Source organism: Thalassophryne amazonica, chromosome 12 (assembly GCF_902500255.1).
Source record: "Thalassophryne amazonica chromosome 12, fThaAma1.1, whole genome shotgun sequence".
Taxonomy (NCBI): domain Eukaryota; kingdom Metazoa; phylum Chordata; class Actinopteri; order Batrachoidiformes; family Batrachoididae; genus Thalassophryne; species Thalassophryne amazonica.
This window is the reverse complement of record NC_047114.1, coordinates 76,597,826-76,623,823: the sequence shown is the minus strand read 5'-3', so window position 1 is coordinate 76,623,823 and position 25,998 is coordinate 76,597,826. Positions and strand designations below refer to the sequence as shown.

At 40.9% G+C, this 25,998-nt stretch overlaps 1 protein-coding gene across 1 annotated transcript in view; it reads left to right on the top strand.

Moving 5' to 3' along the window:
- The first annotated feature begins 1,191 nt into the window (after positions 1-1,191).
- LOC117522153 (corticotropin-releasing factor receptor 2) overlaps positions 1,192-25,998 on the top strand; it is a 162,783-nt gene continuing 137,976 nt past the window's right edge. The window contains exons 1-2 of the mRNA XM_034183532.1: positions 1,192-1,473; positions 1,567-1,686. Coding sequence (XP_034039423.1) covers positions 1,356-1,473; positions 1,567-1,686 — 238 coding nt within the window. The 5' untranslated portion in view covers positions 1,192-1,355. The remainder of the gene's footprint in view (positions 1,474-1,566; positions 1,687-25,998) is intronic.

Genomic DNA, 25,998 nt, shown 5'->3' with positions numbered 1-25,998 from the left:
CTCCACATTACATGGAGACATGTGGTATGAGTGGGGTTTGAACCGGGAACCTTACACACTAAAACCAAGCACACTAACCACTTGGCCACCACCCCTGCCCCAATCTGTTTATCGACCTCACGCTCCAATATTATTATTGTTATTATTATTATTATTTGCAGTAGTGGTAGTAATATGTTGCAAAAAACATTAAAATTAAACTTTTTAACATTAAAAATACCTTTAAAAAAAGGTGGCGAATGAAAGGTAGCATTAAACTAATGCAATTAAAAGAACTGAGTGAGGCAACTTACTAGTGGGAATAAATACTTCTGGTGGTCTGCTTGAGGTTTCTCCCTCAGGGGGAGGTTTTCCTTACCACTGTTGCCTGAGTGCTTGCTCTGGGGGTTGATAAGGTTAGATCTTGGTTAATAAGGTTAAAGTTGATAAGGTTAGTTCTTACTTGTATAAAGCGCCATGAGGCAACTTTGTTGTGATTTGGTGCTATATAAATGAAAATAAATTGAAATTGAAAATTGTGGTTTGATGAAATATCCATCAAGTGGATTAGTGAGCACTGGTGCCTCACAGCAAGAAGATCATGGGTTCGCTTCCCACCCTTGCTGTGTGGAGTTTGCATGTTCTCTCCATGTCTGTCTGGGTTTCTTCTGGGCACAATCAAAAAACATGTTTATTTAGGGTCTGCTTTCTGCCCCTGACCAAGGCAGCCCCCAGGTGCCGGACTGTGGCTGCCACTGCTCCTAGTGGTTGCATTGTGTATGACTGTAATTAAAATGGGTTAAAGGCAGAGGACAGTACAGTGACAATAAAGGTTCTAGTCTATTAAATTTGACTTGCATTTCAAAATTAAAGTACTTCTTTGGATTGCATTGAAAAGCCAGTGGACTGAGCAGTGAGTGGGACCTGACTTTTCTGGTTATGACTGATGAAATGCAGACAATATAGGCGCGTGTGTGTGGTGAGGGTGGTGATGGTGTGTGTGTGTGTGTGTGTGCCCCACTTCTTCCGCCTGTGGTAAAACACGATCCCACTCCCTTCATTTGGAGGTGATCACTCAGAGTTTGAAAGTGACGCCAAAGTTCACCAAACGAATTGATCCAAATCAGACGCGCAAAGAGGATCCGTTGCGCGTACGGGGAGCTGCCGAACGCACGGTGCCGCTCCGTCTCCAACGCACTGCGCTCTTATTTAAATATGACGGGGAGGAATCCGTGATGCTGGCCGGACGTGCGGATCCTGGGCTGTGATTGGACGAGCGGCTCCGGGCTGTACGCGCCTCATCCTCGCCGCGCACCGCTGAGCTCGCTGCGCGCAAACCGGATCCGTCTGTATCCGAAGCCGGCGGCTCCAAAACTATGGGTGCGACCATCTATCACATCATATTCGGAGAGTTTGGAGACGTCAACTGTAGTTTAATCGACGCTTTCCAAGACACTTTTTGGGAAAACGCTTCGTTTTTGCTGAGCGTTGATGGTAAGACGGAACTGCTTCTCTCCATTTTTTTTTTTTTTTTTTTGGGAAAAGAAAAGCTCCTAGTTATTATTATTTTATTTCCCCCCCTGTAAGGTTTATATTGCAATGCCACCACTGATGAGATTGGCACCTGCTGGCCTCGAAGCAGCTCGGGGAGGATCGTGGAGAGACCCTGTCCCGAGTACATTAATGGAGTGAAATACAACACAACAAGTAAGAAATCTGCAAAGCAAAAGTTCATTAACATGCATTTGTTTGAAAATGATCAGTCTGTTGTGACTGGCTTGTCACTTTGATGAAAGATGAGAAATCCTGCAAATGAACCCAGTATCACATGTCATTGGTGATTTTTTTTTATTTTTATTATTATTATGCTTAATTACTATTATTTTTTACATTTATTCTTGGTCTGCTGATGCTCCATCTGTTCTGATAAGAAGCAGAGTATCACGCCTCCTGTCAGTGGAAACAGCTGCAACTGAATCAGTATCATTTGTGCTTTTCATGCAGTTATAAGGACAAATCTACCCTCACATATTTAATTGAAGGACTGAGAAGGTGTTGATTGATGGCACATTTTAGCCGCATGAACATGAATACATCATAAATCTATAAGGAGCATCACAGCCAACACAGCACTGCCACAAACATTACACTGCAGTGACATAACCAGTAAGGATTTTAAATTGATGTGAAGTATCTTGATAAAATGACAACAGTGCATTACAAGGACTTTCAATATATGTGTGAACAGTGACGGACACCAACCAGTGTTTGTCTGTCAGCAGGATAACTCAAAAAGTAATGAACGTATTTCAATGAAATTCTGTGAGCAGATAGATAATGTTCCAGGATTCAATTCTGGAGGTGATCTGGAAGTTCAAGAAGAATGTTTGCATGTAGCAAAAATGCTGTGAAAGGATGTTGATAAAATTTGGTGAGCAGATGGAGTAAGTCCTAGAAAATGAGTCATTTTGTTTTGAATTTGATCCAGAACAAATATTGGATCCAGAAGAAATTTTCAGCATTCACTCATTCATTTGTTCTCCAATCAACAGGGTTGGAGTCTATCCCACCAGTCACAGGACGAGAGGCGGGACCCTGGACAGGAACATTAAATTCAAAATTTGTTTATAATAATGAACTTTAATGACATTTTGGAAACAGATGAATAATGTCTTAGGAAATAAATTATGTAATTTTTGAATTCAACCAGAACATATTCTGGATGTAGGATCCAGAAGAATGTTGGACATATAGCAACACTGATCTAAAAAAATTATGAATGGACCTTCATGAAATTTTATGGCAAGGCTTGATGAATCAAAATCAAATCAATTTTATTTATATAGCGCCAAATCACAACAAACAGTTGCCCCAAGGCGCTTTATATTGTAAGGCAAAGCCATACAATAATTACGGAAAAACCCCAACGGTCAAAACGACCCCCTGTGAGCAAGCACTTGGCAACAGTGGGAAGGAAAAACTCCCTTTTAACAGGAAGAAACCTCCAGCAGAACCAGGCTCAGGGAGGGGCAGTCTTCTGCTGGGACTGGTTGGGGCTGAGGGAGAGAACCAGGAAAAAGACATGCTGTGGAGGGGAGCAGAGATCAATCACTAATGATTAAATGCAGAGTGGTGCATACAGAGCAAAAAGAGAAAGAAACACTCAATGCATTATGGGAACCCCCCAGCAGTCTAAGTCTATAGCAGCATAACTAAGGGATGGTTCAGGGTCACCTGATCCAGCCCTAACTATAAGCTTTAGCAAAAAGGAAAGTTTTAAGCCTAATCTTAAAAGTAGAGAGGGTGTCTGTCTCCCTGATCTGAATTGGGAGCTGGTTCCACAGGAGAGGAGCCTGAAAGCTGAAGGCTCTGCCTCCCATTCTACTCTTACAAATGCTAAATACAAGTTAAAATGGGTGTTTTGGGAGTGTGAAAGAGGTCACTTTGGTGGATGTGCTGTATGCCCTCTCTGAGTGGCTTCTAGTATTTTTAAAGTTGTGTGTTTCATCACTGAAAACATACAACTCTGCTGAATAGTCTATATATATGTATATATATATATATATATATATATATATATATATATATATATATATATATATATATATATATATATATATATATATATATATATACATACACTAAAAATGGAACATTGTATTTAGTGTATCTAGTGTATCTAGTTACAGCATGTCAACTAGTTATTGTATCTAGTTACAGCATGTCAACCAGTCCCACAAAACTTGTTTAAGTAGGAAACATCAACATAATATGCAGTTTTTCATTCATACATTTTCTACACCCACTTATTCTAATTTAGGGTGATATGCTAAATAATTTTTTAACAATTTTGTTGCCTGTTATTTTTATGTTTCTTATTTAAACAACCAAGCTTAGTGGAACAGGTCAACATTTCATTTTTATCCGAGGCCATCAAATATGGCCATCGGGTATTACAAAGGCTTTGCGTCTGTCTGTCCATCCGTTTGTGCTCAGCATAAGTCCAGTCCTATTACTGCCACAGTCTTCAAATTCACAGGGAACATTCTTAGGACACAGACCTTGGACAAGTTCAAAGATGGCTAACCTGAAAACTGAAACAGATTGAAACATTCGGTCGGTTTCAATGTGGGTGACAGCCAGAGTAGAGCTGCTCCATGACATCAGTGGTTGGTCTCTTCAAAACCGCTTTGTTTTGTGTGGTTATACACAAGTTTATCATATATTATGTAAAAGGTAGTGAGAAACACTTCTAAAACTTAAAATGCTGTTTTTGGAACCTAATAATGCCTCTGAACTTATTTACAAGACATTTCACGGACATTAACATGGTGATGTCACTTCCTGGTGTAGCTAGCTGTTACATGCTTCGTTTCTGATATGTAAAAGCTAGCGAGACATAAACACTTCTAAAACTGAAAACGCTGTTTTTGTAACCCGATAACACCTCTGGAGTCATTTAAAAAAGACATTTTGCAGACATTAGCGTGCATGCTAACTTCTGCTAAAGCAAAGCTAACTTCCTATGGAGTTAAATTTGTCTCATTAATACCTGCAAATGTACAGAGGGCGATCTACAAATATTCCTTGATTTGCACAACTTCCGCTCTTGTCAAAAGTTCATGCACACACACACACATGCAAGGCCTCCTGTAGACACCATTAAAACATAAACATTGTTTTTGGTTGATTGATACATGGGCTTTATTAAACATGTATAAATTGCACATAAGACAATAGGATCTTAATAATTAACTAACAACTGCAAATTATAGAGAACACAGTGCTCATATGGGCGAGGGTATTTTATCATTGCATTATTTCTATATTTTATGTAGGATACAGTGAATGTTGCAAGTAGAGCACTCAGAGGGCACAAACCTCTGCTAAGGCTAAGCAGTTAAACATTTACACTAATGCATGTTTGTTGCCATACTGGTGGTGCTTGGGCACGCAACGTCCTTTTCCTTTAACAAAATCGCCCACGGCAATATAGAATTGTGAATCATGGCTTGAAAGAAGGCAGTCCAAATGGAAAATAACAGGATTTATCTTCAGGTTTAGCAAAGCATACGCAAACAGGCTTTGTCAATCAATCAGACACTCACAGGAAGCAGCCTCAGGATGATCCACAGTTACTTTGATGCCCCTGCCAATCACGTAAAATACAGATATTGAGCTACCTGTAAAATGCTGCTAGACTGGAACTACGCCTGTACAAGCTGCCAGTGGGAAGATTGGAAGAACAATCGCATAACATGTATGAGAGTAAAATATGTTTACATTTAATCATGCAAATGTAGAGATTCTAGGTCAGGGCACACTTGGGAGCATGCCATGCCCACTACAATACATAGCCTCCTTGGGTCCTGGATGGTAACCAACCAGGCAGTTAACCAGTCCACCCCAAAATCTTGAAAGCAACCATCTATGTGCTGCTACCAGGTGAATCGTTGGTGTATCCTTGGCTTTCTTGGGTCCATAACACTGAGATACCTGTATCCTGGTTCTTGCACAGAGAAACACATCACATGGCCAGATTGTTGCACTTGACGTTCCGTCAAAATGCAGGTGATACTTCTTATCTGAGTCTCCCTCAGTAACCATTTGTTTGACACAAAGCTATTCCCGTGGTATCCAAGGATACTCTGAAGAAACCTAATACCAAAGACATCCAGTCATCACCTTAGTGTCACAACCATAAGATCAGAACCAGCAGCAGCTCCCCCAAAAAATGTTCACCTGCAAAGGGATTGGCATCACCAAACACCTCCATTCAGCAACCTCATGATGCCATCTCTTGTTCTGAAAGACAGAGGACCCAGAGACATGAACGTCACTGCTGAGACCCCTGAGATTCTCTGTATCAGCTGTGCATTTATGTCAGGTATCTAAATATCTTTGATTTTCCACCTAACTTATGTTAGCATAATGTGACTGAATGATTTAAAGCCTTTTTTCAATTACTGTCTTTTTATGCGACTGACAAGAATATCATTTAAAATAAATATCAGGCAAAAATATGAACATAAATGAGCATGCGATGGTCGCTGCAGCTCCTCCATCACATCGCATCATTTCACATTTGGGTGAGCGATATCTCCTCAGAAAAAAAGTGAAGAAAATGTCTTTTCATTCTTTATCCAGCTTTTGTGACATGAACAGCATTTCAAGTAAACATGATGGTATCCAAAATTGTACAATGTGTAAGGGGGGTGCCGTGGGGGGGTGAGCCCATTTAAAATGAAAGCACAGATACCCATCAGCAAAAATCACCACTGCTGTTGGTACATCGGCATCTTTGTCCAAAGTCCCACCCCCCCCCCCCCCCCCCCCCGCCCCGCCACCTGCTCAGCAATTTCTCAAATACAGCAGAGCTTTATTTTCATCTTCCTTTCCTTTCACATGTAAAACTTTAAATCTTTTTCTTGGAAAATGTCTGTCATTGTAAAAGATGTAACTGCATGGATGGATTTAAGTTTAAGCCTTTGTCGAAATTACACACGACATAAATATATATATATATTTTCTCTACAACTCTGAAACAAGTGTCCCCTGGGTGCTCCGGCTTCCTCTCACATCCAAAGACATGCAGGTTAGGTGAATTGGTAAACCTTTTAGTTGTCTGTAGGTGTGCGTGCTGGTGTGGATGTGTTTGTCTGTCTGTATGTGGCCCTGAGATAGACTGGGTCCTGCCCAGGGTGTACACCATCTCATGCCCTATGACCTCTGGGATAGGCTCTAGCCTCTTAATGGAGTAATCAGGTACAGAAAATGAATGGATGAATGAACCACATGCTGAAATTGCTTCCAGAAACACTTGCAATATTAAACAAAACAAATGTTTCAGGCAATGAGTCACGGTTTAAAAAACACTTGATGCAATAAATGAAACATTTCTTGCTGAAAATGATTCAATGTTTTGAAATCTCAAAACACTAACTGGCAAAACTCACACGTACCCATACCCCTTCCTGTACAGGCACCAAAGTGAGGTCCAGAAAGTGCCCATTGGGAGTGTGGACCCCGTTCTGCTGTACTTAGAAATAAACTGATATTGCTTTTAATCTCTAGATGTCTCTCTGAGTCAAGTTGTCACCTCAGATTCTGAAAAATCACTTTGAGGGCCCCTTCACACATAGTACGGATTTGGTTGATTTGCACAGAAAGTGTGCATGAAGCAGGGAACGTGTGCAAAACGTGTAATTTTGTAGCTGCCTCCAATGCCTCGTACACCTGTTGAATACGTTGCTTGAACCATGGACTAATAATGACACCAAAGTTATATTGGTGAGTAGACGACCGTATTCTATGCCAGAAATGAGATCCAGGTTGTTAAAAGCGGCATTTCTCCTTTAATTCGGGTTGTCTTATATATGCGTGTGTTTCCTGTGATTTTTAAATGAGCAGGCACTTGTTGATTAAATAACATCTTAATTTTGCTGTCTGAAGGACTTAAATAACTATCAGGCGTGGCACAAACTGTAGGACACAACTGCAAACTCACACGACTGATAGAGTTCAAAAGGGATTTAATTGGCTCAACAGGCAGGTAGTTGGTACATGTGTGGTCCAGCAGTGTGGCAGAGGTAGCAGGTAGACAAGAAACAGAGGCGTAGTCAAAAGCAGGCACAGGTCAAAATACACAGCGTAAGGGCAATCAGAGGCAAGACAAAACTCGAGATCAAAAACAGGCAAGGTCAAAATACTGATAAGCTGGACAAAACAAGACGTGAGACAGAGGCTGGAAAGTGACAAAGTCAATGATCTGGCGGTGAGCTGTGAGACTGTGAGGGCTTAAATAACTGGTGGTGTAATCAGTGAAACATGATGCAGGTGTCAGTGAAAGTTCTGGAAGGGGCATGGCCGGGGAAGACAAAGATTGTGCACAGTGCAACAAAGTGAAGGCAGGAAAACACAGAGTGGAGTGATGAAAGAGACAAAGACACGTGAGCAGGTGCAAGAGTGGAAGTGGAAGAAAACACAGAGCAAAAAGAGTCATAGTGGCAGACAAAGACACAAGAGCTGGTGCAGGGGCAAACAAAACAGAAACCATGGACAGAATAAAATGCAACTATAACCAGGATCAGGAACAGAACATGAACATGAGAACTGAAAACAAAACCTGACATTAAAGCATAACTGAAATCACAAATGAGATGAGCAAAAATAAACTACTGACAATCAGAGAATAAACAAACCAGATGACTACAGAATAATACAATTAATGAAACAAAATAACTGATAAACAGAAGGTGCAATAAATAATGAATTGAACATTACAAATGAAATCAAATCAAATCAATTTTATTTATATAGCGCCAAATCACAACAAACAGTTGCCCCAAGGCACCTTATATTGTAAGGCAAGGCCATACAATAATTACAGAAAAACCCCAACGGTCAAAACGACCCCCTGTGAGCAAGCACTTGGCAACAGTGGGAAGGAAAAACTCCCTTTTAACAGGAAGAAACCTCCAGCAGAACCAGGCTCAGGGAGGGGCAGTCTTCTGCTGGGACTGGTTGGGGCTGAGGGAGAGAACCAGGAAAAAGACATGCTGTGGAAGAGAGCAGAGATCAATCTCTAATGATTAAATGCAGAGTGGTGCATACAGAGCAAAAAGAGAAAGAAACACTCAGTGCATCATGGGAACCCCCCAGCAGTCTAAGTCTATAGCAGCATAACTAAGGGATGGTTCAGGGTCACCCGATCCAGCCCTAACTATAAGCTTTAGCAAAAAGGAAATTTTAGGCCTAATCTTAAAAGTAGAGAGGGTGTCTGTCTCCCTGATCCGAATTGGGAGCTGGTTCCACAGGAGAGGAGCCTGAAAGCTGAAGGCTCTGCCTCCCATTCTACTCTTACAAACCCTAGGAACTACAAGTAAGCCTGCAGTCTGAGAGCGAAGCGCTCTATTGGGGTGATATGGTACTATGAGGTCCCTAAGATAAGATGGGACCTGATTATTCAAAACCTTATAAGTAAGAAGAAGAATTTTAAATTCTATTCTAGAATTAACAGGAGCCAATGAAGAGAGGCCAATATGGGTGAGATATGCTCTCTCCTTCTAGTCCCTGTCAGTACTCTAGCTGCAGCATTTTGAATTAACTGAAGGCTTTTCAGGGAACTTTAGGACAACCTGATAATAATGAATTACAATAGTCCAGCCTAGAGGAAATAATGCATGAATTAGTTTTTCAGCATCACTCTGAGATAAGACCTTTCTAATTTTAGAGATATTGCGCAAATGTAAAAAAAGCAGTCCTACATATTTGTTTAATATGCGCATTGAAGGACATATCCTGATCAAAAATGACTCCAGATTTCTCACAGTATTAACTAGAGGTCAGAAAAGAGGCACTGAAAATAATAGTGACAAAACCCTGTGACTAAGCACAATATAATAAATGTGATAAACAGAATGAACCTAAGACTAAAGCAACTAAGGGACCAAGAGTGAAAGCAAATAATAAACAATAAAGCCAAACTAAATACGTGGCAAGCCCATGATACATCAAAAGAATAAAAACAGACAAAACATAACTGAGGCATGACACTGGCAACCTTATATAAATAAAACACAAGATTCAGGACATGAACCCATCATGGCAGGAACATGACAATAACATCTCATTTTGCTCACTTAAAAATACACATGCCATGGAGTGTCTCTCAACTGCACATCAAAGTATTGGAACATGGTATTTCACACATTTTAATTTGTTTATGCCATTTCAAATACAAATAAATAAATAAATCTAAAGTTATCTTCTTAAACTCAAACTGAAAGCAAATGTCTGCAACTTGATATAAATTAATTAAAAATATAAAATCCAGCTTGTAGAGGAAGATGTTCTTAAAAGAAGGCTTGAATGTTCAGCTACAGTTTGCCAGAAACGTACTTCTGAGATACAGCCCAGATTTGATGTTTGGTGAAAGAAACTTTTGCAGTTCTTCATACTTGATGTCAAGTCCAAGACATATTCAATGACACGGAAATGTTCATGTTTCCATCCCCTGACTTGTCTGAAGAAAACTGGTAATAAAACTGATTATTATTTACAAGTATTATCAAGTTTTAGAGATTTGCTTTAAGTTTGAGTTTGAGGAAGATAATTTTAGAAATTTTTATTCTTTATATATTTTTTTGTATTTCTTGTATTTGAAATGGCATAAACAAATTAAGATGTGTGAAATACCAATTGTTCCAATACTTTTGAAGGGCACAGTATCCTAACCTTATGAGTGCAAAATGAGTGTGGTATTATTACTGTTTTGTTTAAGAAGGTTTAATTTTCATTGTTACTGAACTTTGTGTGAAATCATAGTCATATTATACCTCATACTGATATGACAGTATTGAGATATGATAATTTAGCCATATTGTACAGCCTTACTGTCAACTAGTTGAAAACTTTGAATATTAATTTGCATCAACATTAAAAAATGCTTAAAGTGGCAGGGGGTTAAGAGGGCTGTGATTAGGGGAGTCTGGGGGGGGGGGTGGAGACCCCCCAGAAACTGAAAGGCAAAAAAGAAAAATGTTAAAAGGTGGGTGGTCTGGGATGCTCTGCCATGCTAATGCTCCCCTGAAGTATTTACTCAAAAAAGTCTGAAGGACCTAAATGACATGGTGAGATGCTGAAGAGTTTCGCTCATTTATGTCCGCGACATATACATGTCAAATTACTGCTAAGCATATGAAAGTGTAGTTTTTATTATTTTGAAAATTTATTTTAGATTTACAATATCACTTTTTAGAAAATGCATTGAAAAAGAGAATTGTTTTGGACCAACCTAAAAAGTGCTTAATTGTTAAACCACAATGAATTAGTTGAGCCAAATTAACATATGTCACATTTACACCAAGTTGTTTTATTTTAATTTGGACAAACTTAATTCATTTAAGTATTGCCAGTTGAAGTAATTTGTTTAGGTTTTGTTTTTTCAGTGTGTAATGCTTTTACATGTGATGTATGTATGTAATTTACCGAGCAACAGCATTTACATTTGGCCCTTGGCCCTTCATCCAGATTCATTATGGTCCTTCAAAGGAAAGAATTGGGCACCTCAGTGCTACACAAAGCAATTATTGTCAAGAGAGACAAATCACTCTTCTAAAATGCTTGAAATACTAACTGAAAAAAACAAAGTTTTGGAAAAAAATTTCACTGGAATGAAACACTAAAAGCAATAAAAGAAAATGATTCAGCATTGTCACGTTTGAAGAACAGATTAAGAAAACTGTTTCAAAGCCCTCAAACCCCCCCCCCCCCCAAAAAAAAAGCCAATTCTAAAATATCAATATATGAAATAAAGTACCTGCTTCAAAATGAACTCTTTTGAAATGTTTGAATCACTAAATAAAGCAAGTGCTTCAGAAAATATTCACACGAAGTGCATCGCACACTAAATGTTCAGCCCTGGTCACACGGCACACGGCGATCGCTGCACGAAGGGAAAAAAAGCCACAAAGCCGCAAATCGTTGAGAAAAAGTGGACAAAGGAGCCGACACTTCTCCCATCACAGAAAAGCCTGCGAGTGCAGAGTGCAACAACATTCGCAAGCACATGCATGTTGCAGCCAGAGACGGCTGGAACATGCGTAAATAGTAAAAGTAGTTGATCAAACGTTCTTGCCGCTATCGTTTCTAAAACGTTGCTTTTCATCCCACACATGGACGAGTCACATTCAGCTCGTCGGATCTTTAGTTACTGATCCGTTCAGATATCATCAATGTTTGTGCAGGACATCGGAATTGGGAGGATGGACGAAGTACAGTACGGGAACTATGCAAGCAACGAGGAGCTGTCAAGACAGAAAGCAAAATGGAATGTGGACGAATTGAGGTTGTCGTCAGGATTCATTCACATTTTTCAACAGTTTGAAAATTCTGACGAAGTGTCAGCCACAGGAATGAAGCTAGATGATGGTTAAACGAAGTCTCCGAAAGTCAACGTAAGTCCAGATTTCTTGTTTCGTTTTAGCTTCGGTGTCCTTCATTAGTGCAGTGTGGATGGGGCTTAACACTTGTTCAGAAAATACACACATGAAATGCTTGCAACAGTATATTTTCTGGATAAAATTCAAAATAAAATCCCTCATTTTGGGGGGGGGGGGGGGGGGGCCCTCAACCCCTGCTCTAGATCCACCACTGCCATCTTGGTAATGCTTAATTTAGTCCTCATAACAAACCAGTCATCACAACAAAAGACACGGGTGGAAGCAAATTCGTGAAAACTGTGACTTTGCCTAACAATAAATGCAGTTTTCAAAGCACACAGGGATACTGGCTTCTGAGGTTTGACGTGAAATAATTTTCAGTTAACGGCAGCAGCAAACCCAAAACCCGTTCAGTGAAGACATTAGGCTCTGACAGTCATAAAACTTTAAACTCAGAGTCAGCAGGAGTTCCCAGCCATATTTGGTAAAGGCGAAATAAAATATAGATTGTGGTTCAGTCCATTCCACTGAATGCGTTAATCTTCCCGCACACAATGCAATGATGGCGCGCTAAGGCACCTCAGAGAAGCACAGCGGCAGACATTAGATCATGTGATGTCATGGTGAGATATTTGCAGTGCAGCTACAGTGGAGACAGAGAAATAAGAAATAAAAGCTGCCAAAGACAGAACCCGTTTATTCCACTGCTAGGGGTGGGGTGTGGGCGTGGGTGTGTGTGTGTGTGTGTGTGTGTGGGGGGGGGGGCATCCGGGTTTGTAATGAGAGATTTAAATTTGTGCATGGACAGCAGAGCAGAGCGTCCTGCACTCAGCTGGAACATCCCTGCTGTCACATAAGCTCTTTTCACACTTATTGCATATTAAAGTGTTCAGCGCTCAGAAATCTCATTCATGGCCAAGTTTCTTCACAGTTCTATTCAAACTTGTTCCAATCATCATGCTTCATCTAGTTCTGACAGATCAAAAGGAGTAGAGCATGTTTTTTTTTCTGTATTTTCCAGAATATCAGTCACACTGGAGGATAAGTTACACCTGTTAAAAAAAAAATGGCTGCTGAAAAGGGGGGATAATCTAAGTCACACTTTTTTTCTGGATCATCAGATAATTGAGATTTTTGTGCATTCTTGTAGTGTACTTTTCTCTGTTATCACTGATATTTATTCTGTGATTCGATTGCTGGGAAGCCTTATGTAAATAGTTGTTGTAATAATAATAATAATAATAACAACAAATGCATGTTTTTTTGGTATATAAGTTGTACCGGAGTATAACTCACATGACACTGTGAAAAATACAGTAATGTGCTTCATACATTATGATCTAATTCACAGGTATTCAACAAAATTAATCCTGATTACTGATCTTTGATCCTCATCATTGATGTTTGATCTCAATTGCGAAGCCTTTATCCCATTCCCTGCACCTTATCCCTGAGGGCAAATCTTTTATCACATATTTGAACTTTTTATCTTTGTTACTGACCTTTAATCCAGATAACAGCTCTGTAATCCAGATTACTGAACTTTGATCCTCATCACTGATGTTTGATCTCAGTTGCTAAGCCTTTATCCTGTTCCCTGCACCTTATCCCCAAGGGCAAATCTTTTATCAAATATTTGAATGTTTTATCTTTCTTACTGACCTTTAATCCAGATAGCAGCTCTTTAATCCAGATTACTGAACTTTGATCCTCATCACTGATGTTTGATCTCAGTTGCTAAGCCTTTATCCTGTTCCCTGCAACTTATCCCTGAGGACAAATCTTTTATCATATATTTGAACTTTTTATCTTTGTTACTAACCTTTAATCCAGATAGCAGCTCTTTATAATCTAGATAGCAGCTATTTAATCCTGATTATCTCAATTCCCTGCAAATCCTGATTATCCCGTTCCCTGCACCTTATCCCTGAGGGCAAATCTTTTATCATATATTTGAACATTTTATCTTTGTTACTGACCTTTAATTCAGATAGCAGCTCTTTAATCCTGATTACTGAACTTTGATCCTCATCACTGATGTTTGAGCTCAATTGCTAAGCCTTTATCCCTTTTCCCGCACCTTATCCCTGAGGACAAATCTTTTATCATATACGAGGTCTGTTAGAAAAGTATCCGACCTTTTTATTTTTTTCAAACACCTGATGGATTTGAATCACGTGTGCTTGCATGAGCCAACCTTGATCCTTCGTGCGCATGCGTGATTTTTTTTCACGCCTGTCGATTGCATCATTTGCTTGTAAGCAGCCTTTGTGTGAGGATGGGTGGAGTCTCGTCGTTTTTTCTTTGCAAGGAAAATGGCGGAACAACTGGAGCAGCGCGACTGCATCAGCTTTTACCAGAAACTGGATGACAGCCAGGTGGAAACCATTCACATTAATCAGACGGCTTTCGGTGACAATCCTATGGGCATCACACAGATTAAGGAGCGGTACAACCGGTTTAAAGACGTCTGCACAATGGTGGAGAGCGAGCCACGCTCCAGGCAGTCATCAACATGCTGAAATGACCGGATCATTTCCAAAGTGAACGCTGTGGTGATACGGGACCATCGTGTGACTATCTGAGAAATTGCGGAAGAGGTGGACATCAGCACTTTTTCGACACATTCCACTGTGACAGAAGATTTGGCCATGAAAAGGAGTGGCGGCGAAATTCGTGCTGCTGCTGATGGAGCAAAAGCGCCACCATGTTGAATTCTCACAGGACACGCTGGACTCCGAAAAATGATGCCCAGCTCTTCCACCATTTGGAAGATTCAGACGGCTTTCGGTGGCTTTTCAGTCATGTGACTATCCGAGAAATTGTGCAAGAGGTGGGCATGTCACAACATGTCCTGTGAGACTTCAATACGGAGGCGCTTTTGCTCCGCCATCAGCTTCGTGCCAAAGCCTCCTTTTCATGGTCAAATCTTCTGTCACAGTGGAATGTGCCGAAAAAGTGCTGATGTCCACCTCTTCCGCAATTTCTCGAATAGTCACACGACGGTCCCATATCACCACAGAGTTTACTTTGACAATGATCTGGTCATTTCAGCACGTTGATGGCCGCCTGGAGCACGGCTCACTCTCCACCGTTGTGCGGACGTCTTTAAACCGGTTGTACTGCTCCTTAATCTGTGTGATGCCCACAGGATTATCACCGAAAGCCATCTGAATAATCTGAATGGTTTCCACCTGGCTGTCACCCAGTTTCTGGAAAAATTTGATGCAGTCACGCTGCTCCAGTTGTTCCGTCATTTTCTTTGCAAAGAAAAAATGACGAGAGACTCCACCCATCCTCACACAAAGGCTGCTTACAAGCAAATGACGCAATCGACAGGCGTGAAAAAACTCACGCATGCGCACGAAGGTTCAAGGTTGGCTCATGCAAGCACACGTGATTCATATCCATCAGGTTTTTGAAAAAATAAAAAGGTCGGATACTTTTCTAACAGACCTCATATTTGAAATTTTTATCTTTGTTACTGACCTTTAATCCAGATAGCAGCTCTTTAATCCTGATTACTGAACTTTGATCCTCATCACTGATGTTTGATCTCAATTGCTAAGCCTTTATCCCATTTCCTGCACTGTATCCCCGAGGACAAATCTTTTATCATATATTTGAACTTTTTATCTTTGTGACTGACCTTTAATCCAGATAGCAGCTCTTTAATCCTGATTACTGAACTTTGATCCATAATGCCGATCTTTTGTTTTTGTAATGTGGTGAAAAGGGGTGAAATCTGCGTGATGAAAGACACCTGAACACGCCATTCTCTTAGAGTCCAAGCCACTTAACCTTGGTTTGACTGTTTATTAAATCATATTTTTGGTGACTGCATGCGTGGTGGATCTCCTGGTGGTTTATTTTGTTGTGAACATTAAGAGTTACTAGTGCAGTGCCCATCAGAAGTTTGTATTCTGATAGAAAATTGGGAGCTTAAGTAGATTTCTCATGGCCCCTTCACTCATAGTGCGAAGTGGGTACGACATGTGGATGAAAACGGTGATACAGCTTGAAACAGTTTGAAATTAGTGCACCACGAAACATCGCGCCGATGAGCAGGCGTGCATGACGTCAGTGCGACAGTTCATGCACGCGAAGGTGTCTGTCGAGCAGGGACAGGTGCTCGTATTGTGTTTCATGGGACAAGCTGCACCACCTCACACTGCTGATTTGGAGGAAAATAAAATAAAAACCAGATGTATAATTAGTGAATATCACTGGGTTGATATAAATAATACATAAAGGGGGACACAATACAGAAGTCTGCGGTCAAATAACCCTGATTAAAAAAAAACACAACATTCGAACCCACACATCCTAATTACCAGACAGCAACTCTACCACTACACCACAATCAGTCTTGTAAAAGGGGCGTGAAATGTCTCTAATCAACAAGCAGACAAACGTAGTTTATCAAAAAAAGAAAAACAGCGCTGTGATAACTGACCAAACAGTGTCTGCTACAGTGTATTTCTGCTGATACGTGACTGAAAGCGGCGTATTTGTCGTACTGTTGGCCTGTTGTATGGTCCTGCAGCGCCCCGCTCATGGTCCTGTCAGACAGACGTGACGTTCAGATCACCTGCTGCGTGTCCACATAAACTGACGCTCCGGTCCAGCTGGACCAGTCAGTGTGCGCGCTCTCCAGCCCGTCGCAAGCGATATATGTTTTGATGTTTTCAATGTGAGTACAGCAAGCGCACACACGCATATCCTGCAGCTCTGATGTCCAGGTCCAGAGATGTTAACAACTGCCACGCCCCCTGTCCATTCAGCGCACAGACCAAAGTGTCCCTCTGTGATCAGATGAGATGCGCCTCGCCTGTGGGGGCAAAGCACACGCATACACATGTTGGAGGGAGGGGGAGCGCGCGACACACACACACACACACCAACAGCACGCCACATCTCGGCAGCTCCACAGTCGTGTGGAACTTCGACAAATTTCACTTCCAGTACGACAGTGGTCATCTGCAGTCTGTTGTCATGTGAAGATTGCGACTGGCCACACATTTTCTAAGTGCCATGTAAGCGCTGTTAGATGTTTGTGCGTATCACCTGGAGTTTGGCCTGCACCTGCCGCGAGAGGGTGCAATGTGTTCGCACAGCGCACACTTTCTCTTTCAGGCACTTGTGTCCCCAAATAGTTGCAGCAACAGGTGTACAAGGCATTAGAGGCAGGGATGAAAGTACACGGTTCGCACACGATTCCTGTGTCATGCGCACTAAGTGTGCACTTGGTCCAAACTTCGCACTATGTGTGAAGGGGCTCTCATGGATGGTCGTATGACGCTGTGTTCAAAGGTGGGATTTACAAAGAGGTGTACTTATGTTATATTATTTTATTATTTGAATATAATATTTCATATTGTTTTAAAAATCAGTTTTATTATCAATTATATGAAAATAAAAGGATTCCCATTACTGGAAGAGAGTCAGATAAAATTAAACAGAACTTTTTTGAATATTTGAAACAACAAATCAGTATCCCACCTCCTGAACACAGTTTATTTAAACTTGAACTCACAGTAAATATTTTAAAAATAACCATTTAAGCATAGCAAATACTCAATGTAGTAAAAAATAAAATATAATAACAAATAAACACAGATATATCTAACAAAAGAGTGCTAAGCAATAAGCCACTGTGTCACCGTGTTTATTGGACATTTTATCTTGGAGCATGTAAACTGTTAACTGACTGAAAATTTGATCCAGTTAAGAAAATGGAAATATTCTATTTTATAGCTATTTTAAAAATAACACTATTTCTACATCTACGAGGTCTGTCAATAAAGTATAGGTCCTTTTTATTTTTTTCAAAAACTATATGGATTTCATTCATATGTTTTTACGTCAGACATGCTTGAACCCTCGTGCGCATGCGTGAGTTTTTCCACGCCTGTCGGTGACGTCATTCGCCTGTGAGCACTCCTTGTGGGAGGAGTCGTCCAGCCCCTCGTTGGAATTCCTTCGTCTGAGAAGTTGCTGAGAGACTGGTGCTTTGTTTGATCAAAATTTTTTCTAAAACTGTGAGGCACATCGAAGTGGACACGGTTTTAAAAATTCAGCTGGTTTTCGGTGAAGATTTTAAAGGCTGATGAGAGATTTTGAGGTGATACTGTCGCTTTAAGGACTTCCCACGGAGCGGGACGTCGCGCAGCGCTCCCAGGCGCCGTCGTCAGCCTGTTTCAAGCTGAAAACCTCCACATTTCAGGCTCTATTGATCCAGGACGTCGTGAGAGAACAGAGAAGTTTCAGAAGTAGTCGGTTTCAGCATTTTATCTGGATATTCCACTGTTAAAGGAGATTTTTTTAATGAAAGACGTGCGGACAGATTATAGCGTCGGCTCGCAGCCGCCGCGATGCTCCGCCACTGGAAAAACACCTCTGTTGGAAGCCTTAAAGACAAGTTGGAACATGCCCAGCTGTTAAACAATTTCTCAGATACTCACTCCACTGAAAGCCATCAAAAGCCGCCTGGATTTTACAAATGGTTATCAACACGGAGGTGTTTTTCCAGTGGCGGAGCGTCGCGGCGGCTGCGAGCCGACGCTGCAATCCGTCCGCACGTCTTTCATTAAAAAAAATCTCCTTTAACAGTGGAATATCCGGATAAAATGCTGAAACCGACTTCTTCTGAAACTTCTCTGTTCTCTCACGACTTCCTGGATCAATAAAGCCTGAAATGTGGAGGTTTTCAGCTTGAAACAGGCTGACGACGGCGCCTGGGAGTGCTGCGCGATGTCCCGCTCCATGGGAAGTCCTTAAAGCAACAGTATCACCTCAAAATCTCTCATCAGCCGTTAAAATTTTCACCGAAAACCAGCTGAATTTTTCAAACCGTGTCCACTTCGATGTGCCTCACAGGTTTAGAAAAAAGTTTGATCAAACAAAGCGCCAGTCTCTCAGCAACTTCTCAGACAAAGGAATTCCGACGAGGGGCTGGACGACTCCTCCCACAAGGAGTGCTCACAGGCGAATGACGTCACCGACAGGCGTGGAAAAACTCACGCATGCACACGAGGGTTCAAGCATGTCTGACGTAAAAACATATGAATGAAATCCATATAGTTTTTGAAAAAAATAAAAAGGACCTATACTTTATTGACAGCCCTCGTATATTGTTTGATAAAATTTAAAATTCATTTATTTTCTACTGCTTATTCAGGTCTGGGTCTAGCGGCAGACTATGCAGCTCAGTCCATGCTTCCCTATCTTCGACAAAGTCCTGTAAGTGTTCCTAGGGGATCCTGAGGTGTTCCCAAGATAGCTGGGAAATATAGTCCCTCCATCAGGTCCTGGGTCTTCCCCTGGCCCTCCTCCCTGTTGGAAGTGCCTGGAAGACCTCCCTAGGGAGATGACCAATGGGCATCCTCACCAGCTGCCCAAACCACCTTAAATGGCTCCTTTTGATGTGAAGATGCAGGGGCTCAACTCTGAATCCCCCCTGGATAGTCGAGATCCTCATCTTGTCCAGGAGTGTAAGCCCAGATTCACGATAGAGGAATCTCATTGCCACGCTTGTATCTGCGATCTTATTCTTTTGGTCCTTAGCCAATGTTCATGACCATAGGTGAAGATAGTTTGAAAGTTGACTGGTTAATTGAGAGCCTCGCCTTCTGGTTCAGTCAGGGACTGGATTGTGTCCAGTTTGGTGACATCAGAGATCCGTCTCTGCTTCTTGTGGATGATGTGGTTCTGTTGGCTTCATCAGACAGTGACCTCCAATGCACACTGAGCAGGATTGAGGCTGAGTGTGAAACGAGTGGGATGAGAATCAGCACCTCCAAATTTAAGACCATGGTCCACCGTCGGTTAAAGATGGCTTGTCCCCTCATGGTCAGTAGAGAGTTATTACCCCAAGTAGAGGAGTATAATTATCTCAGGGTCTTGTTCTTGAGTGGGGGTTAGTTGGAGCGTGAGATGTGCAGTCAAGGACAATTGACTTTGAAAGATTTTAGCCATGCTGTTAGAAAATTATGTCTACAACTGCATTATTGGTGATGTATTTATGGTCTCTTTAAATGTGACATCATGATGTTAAATTAGAGATAAACTGATGGCTTAAAATACACATCTGAACTGAGCTACAGAGGATAATCAGCCAAACAGCAACATTATGGCCACATAATGGTATAGATATAGATTATAGATGTCATCAGGCTTCCTTCTAGGTGATTTAACTGCAATCATTTCAGCACTGGCATACTGACTGAAATGATTTAAATGATTAAAATGTGTCCAATTTTGCCCCCCCCCCCCCCCCCCCATTCTCCAAAAGAGGAATGTCCTCCTGTCCATCCATGCATGATTTTATAGTTATTACCGTATGTCATATTCCAGGAATCACTGGTTGAATGGTCTTAATTTTAGCGTCAAATTATTTGTAAGATATTTGCTGTAATGACTTTACAAGAAACTGAAGCATCACTACAGCAACAGCCAAAAATAATAAAACTCACAAATGCCACCACCCACCTGCCTCTCTGTGACCACTGAATCCATAGAGCAGATTTTGGAATACATTGTCTTATCAATATCACCCCACATTTCTATTTGTTCCCAGTGAAATTCCTGATTATATCCCAAAACACTCTTCCAGACATTTGATTCAGTTAAATTACCCGGTGAGGCTAGAGAGATTGTAGACTTAAACTATCTACAGTGACTTTGTCAGTTTTTTGAATGAATGATGAAGCATCTTAAAGATGAGAGTAAACTTCTAGAATCTCAGAGACTCAAACCTGATCCAATTAAACTTTATTTTCTCCTGTTTGGGTATCACTTTTGGACCTTTGACCTGATGAAATTACCCTTTGCAATATTTCCTTAAAGGATCACAGATGGACACATATATATTTTTTTCTTTATAGTGACAAATTAGGGTGACAGTGAATGTGACATGAAAAATAATTCGATACAACCAGTGAAAAAATGTACTTTCATCTTAATGGATTGTGTGCTGTAGGAATTCCAATCCAGGTGTACTTCTGCTCAGAAAAACAGGGATGCCCAAATTTAATATTTGAGCAGCAAATCTGTGAATACTCAAAGCATTTCAAGAACTTCATGAATTATTTGTGTAACCTAAAAAGTGGTTACAACACAAACATTTTATCAACTACAAAAAATAGCACTATAGTTCAAGGGGAACTTTGGGATTTTTCAACCTGGGTTCTATTTTCAGGTGTTTTCGGTTCATTAGTTCAGTATTGACTTAGAATGGGCAACACAGTGGGTCAGTGGTTAGCACTGTTGCCTCACAGCAAGAAGGTCAAGGGTTCAATTCAACCTGGTCTCACGGCAAGTCGTGATTCAGCAGCACGAAATATACATTAATCTATTTGTTCGTGATATTGTGACTAAAAGCGCCTTTATTTTCGTCACGGCAGCACGAATTCATTCTAATTCATTCCGTGATGGCTGCACGAAATTAAAAGTGAAGTGGGGATGGGGCGGGGGGGGGGGGGGGGTGGTGGTGGTGGTTATGGTTAGGGTTGGGGGAAGGAATAGGGTTAGTAATAAGTTAAAAAAAAAATTCACAAAAATTTGACTCATTTCTACACAGGAGCACAAAAAAACAAAACAAACAAAATAAAAAAAGTGAGAAAGGGCTGGTTCGATTCCCACCTGTCAGAGGTGGGACGAAGTCACTGTCAAGTCAATCTCAAGTCATCAATCTGCAAGTCCCAAGACAAGTCTCAAGTCAGTTTGCAAACATTTGGTGGTCATTATGACTTGAGACTTGACTTGGGACTTGCTGATTCATGACTTGAGAGTGACTTGATGGTGACTTCATCCCACCTCTGACACCTGTGGCCTTTCTGTGTGGAGTTTGCATGGGTTTCCTCTGGGTGCTCCGGTTTCCTCCCACATTTAAAGACATGCAGGTTAGGTGAATTGGACACTTTATAATTGTCCAGGTCTCCCTTGCAAACTTAAGCTGGCCTGGACATGTGCTGGCTTGAGCAGGGGAACCTTGCGTGTCCTGTAGGATTTTAAACCATGGCGACATAGTGTGTTACTTATGCAATCTTTGTGACTGTGGTCCCAGCTTTCTTCAGGTCCTTGACCAGGTCCTCCCGTGTAGTTCTGGGCTGGTTTTTTCTCAGAATCATCTTTACCCCATGAGGCGAGATCTTGCTTGGAGCCCCAGACAGAGGAAGACTGACAGTTATCTTGTGTTTCTTCCATTTTCTAATAATTACGCCAACAGTTGTTGCCTTCTCACCAAGCTGCTTTCCGGTTGTGCTGTAGCCCATTCCAGCCTTGTGCAGGTATACAATTTTGTCCCTGGCATTCTTAGACAGCTCTTTGGTCTTGGCCATTTCAGTTGCAATTTATTTTCATTTACATAGCGCGAAATCACAACAAAGTTGCCTCAAGGCGCTTCACACAAGTAAAGTCTAACCTTACTAACCCCTAGAGCAAGCACACAGATGACAGAAACCTCAAGAAGACCAGACTCAAAGGGGTGAGCCTCTGCTTGGGCCATGCTACCGACACAATAGACAATAAAGGAAATTAAACAGGAAATTTTGGGAGTCCATATTGGTGCACAAGACGGAAGGCCTGCAGAAGAAAAACACCCACTCCCATCTCTGGGTGGAGCCGCACCTTAAACAGACAAAAAACAGAATCAGGCGGCAGAAAGGCGATAAATACAGTATAATTTATCAGTATTTAGCAATAAGATAAATAGAAGAAATACTAAGGTGATCACCAACCACTAGCCCTAAGCTTCACTAAAAGACCCAGACTTTAGATAAGTTGAGGCCGCACCCTGCTCTGTTTAATAATAAAATGAATTTAAAAGAGTAGAAAACATAGCATCATACTATGCCAGTATGCTAGCCATATGAAAGGGAAAATAAGTGCATCTTAAGTCTGGACTTGAAAGTCTCTACAGAGTGACTGTTTTACTGATGCAGGGAGATCATTCCACAAAGAAGGTGCATGATAAGAGAAAGTTCTGTGACCCGCAGACTTTTTATTCACCCTAGGGACACAAAGTAGTTTTGCACCCTGAGAATGCAGAGCCTGGGCCGGTACGTAGGGTTTATTTCATAGGTAGAAGAAAGCAGTCCTCGTAATATCTCTAATGTGGAGGTCAAAGGACAACGTAGGATCAAAAGTTACCCCAAGGTTTCTCACTTTGTCAGTATGATTGATGTATGACACACAAGCCTAAGCTAGGCGTTAGCTGCTCAAATTGATGCCGATGTCTCACTGGACAAAGAACCATCATTTCAGTCTTATAAGAATTTAAAACTATGAAACTGCTAGACATCCATCTTTTCACTGATGCAAGGCAATCCTCTAAGGATTTTATGTGGATGAGATTACCAGCAGTTATCAGCATGTATAACTGAGTATCATCAGCATAGCAATGAAAGGTAATCCGAAAATGCTGCAATATGTGCCCAAGGGGTGCTATATGAAGGGAGAAACGCAGGGGGCTAAGACAGACCCATGTGGAATGCTAAATTTCATGTCACTAAGGTTAGAGCAAGAACAAATGGTCAGGTATGATGTCAACCATGCAAGGGCACTCAAAGTAATCCCAAAAATGATTCTCTAGCCTATCAAGTAGAATATGGTGAGCCACCATATCAAACACAGCACTAAGATTCAACAGCACCAGAACCGTCATGGTGTCGGAATCCATTCCAAGCAGAAGATCATTCACCACTTTAGTGAGAGCCGTCTCTGTGGAATGATATTTTCTAAAAGCAGACTGCAGTGCCACAAAAAGATTATTCTCAGTAAGGTGGCCCACGAGCTGCCGTGACACCACCTTTTCCTGAATTTTAGGGCAAAATGATAGATTTGATATCGGCCTGTAGTTTTTCAATACACTAGGGTCAAGATTAGGTTTCTTAAGTAATGGTTTAATCACTGCAGTTGTGAAACATTTAGGAACAGATCCAGAGGTCAGTGAGAGATTAAGAACTTCCAGCACAGTCGGCCCAAGAATGGGCCACAGGTCCTTAAACAGTTTTGTTGGTATCAGATCAAATAAACAAGTTGTGCTTTTTGTTGACGTTCCAAGTTTCATCAGTATGTCTAGAGAGATACTCTCAAATTCTGTAAATCTAGATAATACCTAAGTAATGGCAACCACCTCAATAGCAGGGTGTAGTGGCTGGGTTAAGGCATGCTGGGATATGTTTAACCTAATGTCATCTATTTTCTTCTCGAAGTAATCCAAGAAATCTTGTACTGTAAAAGGAGAATGACTCACAGGTGGTTGTCCATGAATAAGTGTTGCCACCGTGTCGAACAAGAACTTTGAGTTATGCTTCTTTTTGTTAATCAGATCACGTGAGGTGGAATACTTCTAATTTTGAACTATGCCATTTTTGTTCTACACCTCTAGCCTTATGCTTGAGGTCACGCAAGTAATCATTGAACCAAGGTGACTGTGTTTTCAGGGGCTTGGTTTTAATATAGGTGGTGCAATCATGTCATGGGCGCAGTTTTGATCGCTGAGTTTAAACTGTCCACAAGATGGATAGGTTGGAGTGTGATTGATTAAGTGGACAGGTGTCTTTCATACAGGTAATGAGTTCAAACAGGTGCAATTAATACAGGTAAAGGGTGCAGAACAGGAGGGCTTCTTAAAGGAAAACTAACAGGTCTGTGAGAGACAGAATTCTTACTGATTGGTAGGTGATCAAATACTTATTTCATGCAATAAAATGCAAGTTAATCATCATTAAAAAAAATCATATAATGTGATTTTGTGGATTTCACAGTTGAAGCGTACCTATGATAAAATTACAACCCCCACCACCCACCATTCTGTGTAGGTGGAAAAACTTGCAAAATCGACAGTGTGTGAAATACCTATTTCCTCACTGTGTGTGTGTGTGTGTGTCTCTCTCTCTCTCTCTCTCTCTCTCTCTCTCTCTCTCTCTCTCTCTCTCTCTATATATATATATATATATATATGTGTGTGTGTGTGTGTGTGTGTGTTGTTTGAGCTGCTGTAAAAATTTAAGTTTCCATCTCATGATATTTTGAAGTAACTTTTCATCATGATTCAACCATTGCAACAGACTATTGCACCTTTTAATGCCATATTCACGAATAACTGATCTATGCATTTGTGCTGAGAGACACATATATCAGAAAAAAGTGCAACACTGTGTAAAAAAATCTGGATTTTTGATTTATTACAGGTGAGGTAACCTTTATGCACACAAACAAACTGTCAACTGTATGTACATCGATTTACCCTTTGCTTGGCAGGAGCTCTGTTTTATTCACACATGCCTGGTTTTTTATCTTTATTTTTTTATTTTGTATCAACACAGCATGAAAAGTGCAATGATTTGCCAGGACAGCATGTGCAAACACGCTCGCTGATTTGTCAACAGTGTCGCGGATCAATATTTTAATTCTTGACAAGCTGAGGACGATTCGATCTGGAGGTGAGAGTGCGCAGGCTGAATATCTGTGGGAAATTGATCTTCCAAGTGAAAACAGTTCATTCAGGCACACTGAGACATAATGGCGCTTTGTGTGTGCAGATGATAATAGAAATGCATTGAAGAACTCGAGTTTGCCTGTTGACTGCTGCTGTACTGTATTAACTGGTATGGCAGATCAAAAAAGAAACAACTTCAAAGTCCAAGATGGTTAAGTGACTGCAAACATCGATTGCAGAGTCTGTTTTCAAGGCATTAGAGAAATCAGTCTTTCTGACACAAGATTGTTCTATTTTGCACTCACTGTTTTAGGTTCAGTATCTAAAATGAGAGGAATTTTGATTCCTTTCCAATAACCATCTTTGATGTTTTGACTAAAAAACTGACAGTTCATATGAACAGTGAAACTGGACTTTTTTTTAATCTTACAAACATTCGTTCAACCAAAGGAGGACTCAGCAGAGCGAATTCCTTTGCCGCGGTACAATTTCATGCACCCCACCTTGATATTTCTCCACACCCATTCAGATTGAAATAACATTTTTATAGACATTCAAACTGTACATATGCACACCCTTTGAATTTTGAGATCTGCACATATTTCTTGTGATTGGTTCTGCGTTTACGTGTGT